Below are 10643 nucleotides of genomic sequence, written 5' to 3'. Positions count from 1 at the left end.
TTTAAGAAGTTAAAAAGCTTGTTTTTTCACCTTGCTGGATAATAAATCAGTTGGGAATTCTGAACATGCACTGCCAAGATCACATGGACTGCCATAATGTTACTCCCTTTTGCTTACAAGTGTCCGATACTCGTTCTTGAATTACCAAGCACAGAAACTCCCAACCAAGACTTTACAATATTAATGACTGCAAAAAACACTTAATATGCAATGAGAACATGACGTTCAGAACATTACAACAAACAATGGCATATATTTTTTGGAAACATACTTCAAATATTTGGTAATTAAACTATCGACCTCCACCACCAAATCCGCCTCCTGCACCACCACCAGCACCCCCTCCAGCACCACCACCAACTCCACCACCGAATCCAACTCCTATGCCAATTCCGAAACCTCCACCAACACCATGCCCTCCTCCAAGGCCACCACCCCCACCAACGCCTCCACCAGCACCACCACCGGCACCGCCGCCAGCTCCAAAACCACCGCCAGATCCTCCGCCTACTCCACCACCACCACCTCCTCCAAATCCACCACCACCACCTACGCCACCTCCAACACCTCCGCCCAAACCACCCCCTTTTCCATATCCACCACCTGCTCCACCTCCCAACCCACCACCTGCACCACCTCCAGCACCTCCACCAAACCCGCCACCTGCTCCGCCTCCCAACCCACCACCAAAGCCACCACCTGCACCGCCTCCAGCACCTCCACCAAGCCCACCACCTCCACCACCTCCAGCACCTCCACCAAATCCACCACCTGCTCCACCTCCAAGCCCACCACCAGCACCACCGCCACCACCAAAGCCACCACCTGCACCGCCTCCAGCACCTCCACCAAGACCACCACCTCCTCCACCTCCGAGCCCACCACCAGCACCACCTCCGGCACCTCCACCAAGCCCACCTCCTGCACCACCGCCACCACCAAAGCCACCACCAGCACCTCCGCCAAGCCCACCACCAGCTCCACCGCCACCACCAAAGCCACCACCTGCACCACCTCCTGCGCCTCCGCCAAGCCCACCTCCAGCACCACCGCCACCACCAAAGCCACCTCCAGCACCTCCGCCAAGCCCACCTCCAGCACCACCGCCACCACCAAAGCCACCTCCGGCACCTCCGCCAAGCCCACCACCAGCACCACCGCCACCACCAAAACCACCACCTACACCACCTCCGATACCTCCCCCAAAACCGCCACCTGCTCCACCTCCGACCCCTCCGCCAAACCCACCACGGTGGCCGTATCCACCCCAAGGACGACCTCCAAATCCATGGCCAGGGCGACCCCCGTATGGACCGCAGCGCTTCCAGAACCGGCAATGCGGGCCATAGCCAAAGCCAGGGCCGCCGCCATATCCGTATCCAGGACCCCGGAAATGGCCCCCGAAGCCGTCCGGATCGTGAAAAAACTTCTCGTCATCAGGAACAGTTCTTGCACCGACTTGACCAACACAGAGAGCAACGAGCACAGCGAGAGCCACCAGCACCAGGCGTCTTCCCGCAGGAGAAGCCATTGCAGCTTCTGTCACAAGAGCAGAAGCACAGGACTGCTTGCTTGTCTAGCGTGTTGTCTGCTACGGAAAGCCTTCTTCTTTTATAGCGATTCTTTCTTTCTCCTTTTTTCTTTGTGGCATGCATACTGACACACGCTTCCGGATGGTCGACATTGAATGCGAAGATCCATTTCCGCGTAAACCCACAGTTGGGAAAGTGACCCCATACATTAAATTCGCATCCAGCAAGAAAAGGGAGCCGCTCCTCATGACCTGATCAACTTTTCTCTCATCTTTCTTCCCTCTTTTCACCAAGCGAGATCGATAATCGACACCATTAGTAATTTCAACTGTAGTCAACTGGACGGACTCAAGAGAATTGTACCAAAGATTGTTTTGACTTGCTTTTTTCTTTGTTGCCATATTTTTATATCATAGTCCTATCCTATATATATATATATATATATATATATATATATATATATATATATATATATATATATATATATATATATATATATATATATATTATATATATATATATATATATATATATATATATATATATATATATATATATATATATATATATATATATATATATATATATATATATATATATATATATATATAACGCAAATGGAGAGAGAAAATATATATATATATATATAACACAAATGGAGAGAGAAAGAGATTAATCTCTTGTAAGCCACTAGCTGGAGATGAGTCGATCATATTAAGTATCGTGGAGCCCGACTGCAGAGTGATTTAACTTTTACGGACGGCAAAATTTTCCCGTTGGATTATGATTTTCTATTGTCCCTTAAGTAGCTTTTCATTTTTTTTAAAAATTTTTTTTAAACCAATTCAAGATCTTTTAATTTATTTTTAGATTCATGAAATAAAAAGAGGGTGATACGGCAGGTACATCGTCCATACGCCGTATCGGCAAGCAAACTAATATGGCACCATTAACATTTTTTGAAACAATAGCATTTGTGCATTTTAATATGATATGTTTTAATATTTACTTAGTGAAAAAGTATTAAGCATAAAATCATTTTTACCTTTATATTAAGGTAGCACATCATTAACAAAAGTGTTGCTGCGCTTATCATGAAACAATGCAATAGTGATTATGTGATTTTAGCATATAGTATATTTTAACTGGATTCATTTTTGCCAAAATTTGGTTGCACGAGCACGCAACAGAGGAAGAAGATAAATAAAAAAGAAAAAAGATAGTAAGACTGACAGAAGGGAAGAAGGATGAGAAGCCATTAATGCTTACTTACAACGCCAGACTTTGGGTCAACGCTCCATGGATGACCTGTGTCGGCAAAGGCAAAAGTCTGCTTTCTTTTACTACGTAGCAACTAATTGACTCACCTATCATTAATCCATGAGTTCAAAGTTCAACGCCTGTGTTCTAACAAATTAATTGAAATCCATGATATTCTTACATAGACTTTCTTCACTTTACATTTTATATTTTAATATCTCAAAAAACTTTAGTGATGTAGAGGGCAGAAGAGTATTTAAGAGTCATCAATGAAGGGTTAAAGATTTTAAGTCGGTGTACTTATAAATAAAGGGAGAGAGAGAGAGAGAAAAAAAAGAGAGGACTCTTCACAATCAGCTGCAGCATCTAATAATACTAGTCGCAATCATTACAGCATGATTCATTACTGGTCATTTATGGCAAATGAGTTTTGTATTTATTCTACAAGCACAAGTTGGACTACTTTGTACAAAGCTTGGTTTCATGTGCAAATAAGTTTACAATCTCAAATTTTTAAATCAGTATTTTGAAAACTGAAGGTCGTGAGCTTACTTTAAGAATATTATGAGTTTTTCAATCTATCGTGGAAGATAAGAGGTTACGGTAAATAGTTTTTGTAGATTTTGCTTGCAAACCATCAACATCAATACCTAAGGGTAGGGCTGGCTGGGCATCAGCGGGCTTGGGTAGGCCCAAGCCCTTGTTATTGCTAGTAGGCTTGCTTAGTTACGACCATCAACTTTACGCTCATAATAGTAAAATAAAAATTATAAAAAAATAAAATTCAAATGGATGTATTGGACTCGCTCATAATAGTAAAATAAAAATTGTAGAAAAATGAAATTCAAATGGATATATTGGGCTAAGTCGGGCTCTCAATTGTCAACTCAGCCCAACTTGTCTGTATGAAAGTTAACTAACCGGCCCAAGCTCTCAGCATAGCTGATAAGGCAGGATTTGAGCTTAACTCTTTTAATGTCGTCCATAAACACAAATTTGGAACATATTAAGACGAAGGCTGTGATTCAAAATCCAAATTATGAAGATAGAAAAACTTGTCTTTGTGTGTTTTTCCCCAGAAAATGCATCGCGAGCGTCTCACGATGGTGAGTCTTGAGATGAGGCATCGTGCGATGGGGACTCCAGACATGACCGGCCATTTGGCCCATTTCTGGCTATTTTTTGCTTTAAAACAATCTCAAAATAACGTCAATATCTATGATAATAAATGCAGGACAAAAATCTGTGGTTTAGATCATAAGCGCACTGACATTCTTTAAAGTATCAATTAGCCGACTTTTGATGGAGTACCAATCAAATAGAGAAAGGCATTTGCAGAAAAACTTTTTACAAAACAAACTCGAGTTAGTTGTATAACTCATCAAGAAAATAAATTTATATTTATTTCATTTAACTACCTGTTTGCATACAGCACATTTTATTGTATGTTGCTAACGAGAGAAGAACAAAAACGTTAGCGGAGTTTTTTTTTTTTTTTTTGGTAAGTTTACTATGATTTTTTAAGGAGGGTCTCCACTCTCTTTTATGTGGATCCAGTAATTTTTTTTAAGAGGGTTTAGATTATAGTTTAAAATTTTTGACAAGGACCGAAATGTCAATTTTCAAGATTTTTATATAAGATAAACATTTTTTTAAAAATTAGATGTAAATTTTCAAAAACTGCCCTCCCTTGCTTCGCCCCTAGTTGTGTGGACAGATGGTTCGTCCATTTAACCAATAAGGGTGTTTTTTGTCATTTTTCATATCATGACACATGGTTTTGTGCATTTTATATGTAATATGGGCAGTTAAATAAAAAAATTCAAAACTTGACTTTTTTTTGTTATTCCATTTATAAAATTTTGGCAAAACAGTACTCGTCCTTGCAGTGAATGATCTGATCTGGTGATCCTTCTTCAGCAAGTTTTATAACGAGCCACCATTTTTTTTGCTGATAAAAAAAGAATAAATGCGTTAATTAATTTATACAAAACAACTGCATGCTGCTTGTTTACGGACTGTAGTTTTGGCTCCGCTTGCTGTTTTCCCTCTGTCACATGTGAACATACATTTATTCTGGCATTTTGAAAGGGGGAACTAGCCAATAACTGAGACATGCATACTGAATAAACAGGAAATTAATTGATCGTATTAGAAATGATCGAGAGTTGCAAATTTTACTGCACAAGAAAAAGATTGCTAAGACTGTAAAAAAAAAAAAAAGATATTCAATTATGATGATCATTGATTTGAACAGTGTTTCCTTGTGCATTGTTGTCTATGAGCCGGTAAAATTAAACTTTCTCATTTATTTTAAGAACAAATGACCATAAATGCATCGAAAATCAATTCTCTCAATTGTGATGCGTCATTAAAATCACGACCCAGATGTCCAAGGCGAGGATGAACATCAAGTTTGGTTACTGCCACCGTTGCACCCTCAACTTTTCATGGTGTTGCCTTCGTTATTTGGTGTGCCTGAGGCTTAACCATAGCTTTCTTAGTTAAAGGGCAGCTTACCAAGTAGTCTTCTTCACAGACACGCGAGCGTCTGCAACTGATAGAAGCACCAATTGATTGAACGTCTGCAACATTCTCAAAGTATTTTCCAATGCTGAATTCCACAAATGAACTACAGATTGGGTCTTGGATTTGTATAGGGAACTAAAACTGCATGATTGTTTAGGGATTTAGACCACGTCAAAGCTGATCCTTATCAGTTCATTTCTTCACTTAATCCTTTACTAAACCATGGCGTGTTGCATTATTGCATGCACGCAGTGGATCGAACAATGATAAGAATGCAACTTGAGAGAAAGAGAGAACTCTTGGATTAATTATGAGCGTTGGGGGTTCACTAGATAGCTGTAAGCATCACAACATTAAAGCTGGAAGAAAGAAGAGGAGGGGAAAAGAAGTTGAACATGAGAACGTCCAAGTGGATGAAACAGTGAACCTCCTTTCACCTATCGAGTTTTGGTGGCAGGGAAGACGATATCGCAGTTATTCAAGCTACCGCCACACGGATTCTTGCTGAGCATTAAAGGCCACCCCAACCGTCCATCTCTATAAATCCAACCCTACGTTTCTCCAAGCTCCTCACTCACCCATACAGACCCTTTCTCACACTGCTGGCAGTGAAGGAAAGGAGAGGAGAGACACGATGGCTCAGCCTATTCATGGAGGAAAGCTTATCTTCCTAGTGATTGCACTTCTTGCACTACATGTCAGTGCCAGGAAGCTACTGGGTGAAGATCATGCCTCCTCTTTTGAGGATCAAAAATGGTTCCATCCTCAAGGACTAGGAGGGGGCTTTGGTGGTGGTGGTGGTGGCGGCTTAGGTGGTGGTGCTGGCATTGGTGGAGGTTTTGGTGGTGGTGCTGGTCTGGGTGGTGGCCTGGGCGGCGGTGGTGGTGGAGGATTTGGTGGTGGCGGTGGACTTGGAGGGCTTGGTGGCGGTTTCGGTGGAGGTGCTGGTGCAGGAGGTGGGCTCGGTGGTCTAGGAGCTGGCGGTGGGGGTGGCTTCGGTGGTGGTGGTGGGCTCGGTGGTTTGGGTGGTGGAGCTGGTGGAGGAATTGGTGGTGGACTTCCTTGAGTCTCCACATAACCCTACCATATATGCTCAGTGTATAAGTGTGTGTTTTGTCTGCTAATAAAGTTGGAAATGTGGTGTTATCTTCCAAACATTGAGAATATTAAGTATGTGTGACTGACTAGTTGAGAGAGCAAATGCAAATGCATGCACTGTACTCTTCTCTTTGTTAGAACAGAGTAACCAGACTTATATGTACTCCATTATCAACCATCTTTTCTCCATCACAAGCAACGAAGGACTTTTGCACTAAGCAAGTTTCTGTTTACCGTCCAAAAGAATACCACTCATGAGAATTAAACTGGCGATTGAGCTTCCACTGGCATGCTCGCCTGACCAGCTATATACCATACCGTTTGAGGCTTATCAGATTAATTTTGCATTAGCGACAAAAGAACATGGCAACCTTCAATAAGAAACTTTGAACATCTTGTTTGTCGGAATTTATATTTAAATGAAATTATATTCTTGCCTGCTTAAAATATGTTGAATTTCAAACATGCATGCCTTTCCTTCCCTCTAAAGTAGATTTGAAACTTGAATCTTTAATTATAGCTCACATAATATGAGAATTAGAAAATCTGAATTCTGTTATGATCTGTTCATGGTCAACTGTTTAACAAGTCGATTCAAGACGTAAATTATAGTTTAGCTATAGTTGGAGGAACATTTTCCATGCCATACTCAGTTGTCCTCATATATAGCTGAAATGTTTATTTAACTTTCAGCGGAGTAATTAGGAGAACAGTCGAAGATCATGAAGATTGTAACCAGTCAGTAATTAATGAGTTGTTCTGTTGCCATAACATTTATTTAACTTCGTAATTCAGTTGAGAACAATGAATTTACATAAAGATTGCGATCGCCCATCCAATTAATTAACTAGACGAGAAGATTGCTAAGCTGTTCCATTAAAACTATTTTTTTTTTCCATAAAATGAAACTTTAACACGTGAATTAACAAAGCTTGATATGTCATGTCATGCGGCAAGCCGCTTGTCTTTGTTCAAAACACTTTCACCCATCATTAAGAAAATGGGCATGAAGCTGGCACCTGAGCTTGTTCCAGCATTACCATCACATAGATCTTCTATTTCGCCGGAAGAAGTTTACTTTTCTGTGAAAATCAAGAGAATTCAAAAAGTTCCAGAATAACAGAAAACTTATTACAAATGAGTTTCCTTAACTAAAATATTAAAAGAAAGATGTAAAAAATATTAAAACTTATTTTCTGAAAAAAGGGAAAATGGAATAATTTCATTTTGATGGTTGTGAAACGTCGTGACGGTTTCCATTTTCTTGTTAACTTTAATGTTTTTTTGTGCATTTTTTTTTCTCAAAAGCACACCTGTGACAATGTTTTAAACATAATTTATTTTCTTTGCAATGAGCTTGCTGCGGAATGATTAATGGAAAAAGAAAGAAAAAAAAAAGATTAATGCTATTGCGGTGGAATTTTAAGTCAATGGCAGTTGATTGAGACTCTTGTTGGAGAAAGCTTCTAGGGACTTCCGAGTCAAGCTTTTATGCGCCAACAGTATTGATGTCATCGTTTCTACGAGCTGTCAAAGCAGCTTGTTGATGGCGAGAACTTTCCTCGACTTCAGAGTCTTCGCTGCTGCATGTGAAAAGGCATTTATGACCGCATTTCTAAAGGAGAAGTGACCAACAGCTGGGGCGATTCGAATAAATAAGATATCATATTAAAATTGCATATTTATTTCCATATACAAGTGCAAGCGGTTGGTGGTTCTGAAAAACTCCTCAGTTCTCCGTTAATTTCTATTGAAGCATTGCTTTGTATAAAGCAGCTGAAAACGTATAGACACTTGATTTTCAGTTTGGAACTGAGGTTGTATAGCTAAAAAACACACGCCAAAGACGAAAGAAAATGTAAAAGAACGTGAAAACTAGTTTTTGTTTTCATATTTTCCCATCATTTTTCTCTTTTTTACCACCTTTAATTATCAAATTTCTATTCACATTTTGTTTTTAAGATTTTGGCTTGTAGAGAGATTAATTGTTTAGGATTTGACCAAAATCTTCCTGTTTTTTTCCGGAAGAACAGTTCTGCTGTTTTAAGCCTGTGACAAATCTCGCCTATTTAAAACCTGTGTGGCTATGGTTAAAAGTGAGTCGGGCATGCTTTTTTAGTTTATTTATAAATATTTCTAATGACATTCCTGAGATTGGAACTAGAATAAGGAAGCTTAAATCAAAGCAATTATGGAAGGTTTACTACCATGATACGTAACGAGAGAGAGAGAGAGAGAGAGGAGCGTTGCCATTGCAGTCGGATTTATTATGAGGCTGGCGGTTGGGAAGATAGCTGCAGATCACGTCAACCATACCAAAATCTGAGAAGACAAAGAAGATAAAGAAAACTAAGAAAAAGTGTGCAAGAGGGTCAAGTAGATGGGCGAGTTAACTCCATTGCTTTTTCGAGTTATGGTGGTGGTGGTGCAGACGACGGTGGTACTTATCTAGTCTAGTCTACCTCACGCAGATTTCTCTGCAGCATTAAAGGCCATTTCCAAACCTCCATCCCTATAAATCCACCACCCACGTCCCTCCGAGTTCCACACACATCCAAAACAGACGCTTCGTTCATACCAAGTGTTGAAGGAAGCAAGACAAGCGATCGAGAAACAATGGCTCCTCCTGTTGTTCATGGAGGAAGATTGGTCCTCCTGCTGCTTGGCCTCTTTGCACTTCACGCCGGTGCCAGGAAGCTACTGAATGAAGATGCCTCCCCCTTCGAAGACCAGAAATGGTTCCACCCTGGCCTTGGAGGTGGGTTTGGTGGTGGTGCTGGCGGTGGGCTAGGCGGTGGCGCCGGCCTTGGTGGAGGCTTTGGTGGCGGTGCTGGACTAGGTGGTGGTCTAGGTGGCGGAGGTGGTGGAGGGTTCGGTGGTGGTGGCGGACTTGGTGGCCTTGGCGGTGGCTTTGGTGGCGGAGCTGGTGCAGGAGGTGGGCTTGGTGGGCTAGGTGGAGGCGGCGGTGGTGGCTTTGGTGGAGGCGGTGGGCTCGGTGGCCTTGGGGGTGGGTTTGGTGGTGGTGCTGGTGGCGGACTTGGCGGTGGGCTTCCTTGAGCCTTCAATATGAGGACTTTTACACTTTTATTGTATGTGTTTAGAGTCTGATTGTATGTGTTTCGAGTCTGATTGCTGAACGTGGGTTGGCTATGAAGTTAGAAATATAGTATCATATGTATTAATTTCGAGTGATGAAGTCCTTCCCATTTGAGCTTCTGTTAGTATTGATCAAATGGGAATTTGTCTTTGTAATTTCATATGAGAATTTGTCTTCGTAATTTCATATGAGAAAAATTGAATAATATGAATGTTTGTGTGTTTATTATTTTTTCGGTTTCTCTTGTATAGTTTTGATTTGTCGTGGAGGCGCTACCTATCTCCTTGTAAAAGCTACTTGCATATGAAACAAGCGATCAAACATAAATGGTAAGAATTACAACTTAACAGTTGTACAGGTTTTAGCATTGAAAATCAGTGAAAAAAGTCTGCGGAAAGAAGTCTCCGATCAACTTTCTTCACTCAAATTTCAAGCTCCTCGTTGACTCTCAAGAAATATACTCTCAATTCTCAGTAAGGATGTCAACGATTGGAACATGGTCAGATTTAATTGGTTGCATTGTTTTGCGGCCGGTTGAAATTGGTTAGATTTATTTCAAAGTAAATTCAGATTAAATTAATCGGAACATTTATGTCCTTGGCATTATCACCAACATCGCTTATATATGTATATATGTGTATCAGCTATCATACGGGCCGGCTGCCCATTGTGACTACTTAGGCCTGTAGAATCAGCTAACTGACTCAAGTTTTCAAAAAAATTATAATACTCATGAATATAGTTGTGTTAATTTCGGCTCATATCGATTGATTCAGTACCGAATCGCTTGGAGAGATGTGGAGCTCTCAATCATGACCACCAATCACTTAATAGCTCCTTTATGATCTTTTAAAGATTTCTTATCATCTTTAATACAATACTAATGTGAAGTTTACTTGTCTCTGAAAACCCTAGGAATTAAAAAAGTTTCAAAATAACAGAAAAGATTAAAAATTGAGATTTGTCAATAGAAAACCAGAATACGTAATGCTGATTAAAATATTAAAAACTTCTTTTTGGAAAAAAGGAACAAATGAAATAAAATTTCATTTTGATGCTTGTCAAACTCCATGACTGTTTCTATTTTTTGCTCTTTTTTTTCTCTCTCAAAATGATCACATTTGTGA

The 10643-nt window shown here is 40.5% G+C and overlaps 3 protein-coding genes across 4 annotated transcripts; 2 read left to right on the top strand and 1 right to left on the bottom strand.

The window, feature by feature from the left end:
- Positions 1–1632, bottom strand: LOC126410570 (glycine-rich cell wall structural protein-like). Of its 2 annotated transcripts, XM_050080661.1 has the most exons (2): positions 1147–1631; positions 1–1092 (listed from the first exon to the last, which is right to left on the bottom strand). In XM_050080661.1, exons 1-2 carry the CDS (start codon positions 1529–1531, stop codon positions 293–295), a joined length of 1185 nt encoding a protein of 394 aa, XP_049936618.1. In that variant the 5' UTR covers positions 1532–1631; the 3' UTR covers positions 1–292. The 2 variants fall into 2 exon arrangements, with proteins under 2 accessions (XP_049936618.1, XP_049936617.1); XM_050080660.1 differs by having other exon boundaries at positions 1–1632.
- Positions 1633–5955: 4323 nt separating this feature from the next.
- On the top strand, positions 5956–6387 carry LOC116268288 (glycine-rich cell wall structural protein 1-like). The gene has a single exon (XM_031650028.1). The coding sequence runs from the start codon at positions 5956–5958 to the stop codon at positions 6385–6387; it is 432 nt and encodes a 143-aa protein (XP_031505888.1).
- A 2648-nt stretch (positions 6388–9035) lies between these two features.
- Positions 9036–9476, top strand: LOC116268192 (glycine-rich protein 23-like). The gene has a single exon (XM_031649969.1). It carries the CDS (start codon positions 9036–9038, stop codon positions 9474–9476), a length of 441 nt encoding a protein of 146 aa, XP_031505829.1.
- The last annotated feature ends 1167 nt before the right edge of the window (positions 9477–10643 follow it).

This window comes from Nymphaea colorata, chromosome 1, assembly GCF_008831285.2.
Source record: "Nymphaea colorata isolate Beijing-Zhang1983 chromosome 1, ASM883128v2, whole genome shotgun sequence".
NCBI lineage: Eukaryota > Viridiplantae > Streptophyta > Magnoliopsida > Nymphaeales > Nymphaeaceae > Nymphaea > Nymphaea colorata.
Note: the sequence above shows the minus strand (reverse complement) of the source record. Positions and strands in the feature narration are given on the sequence as shown.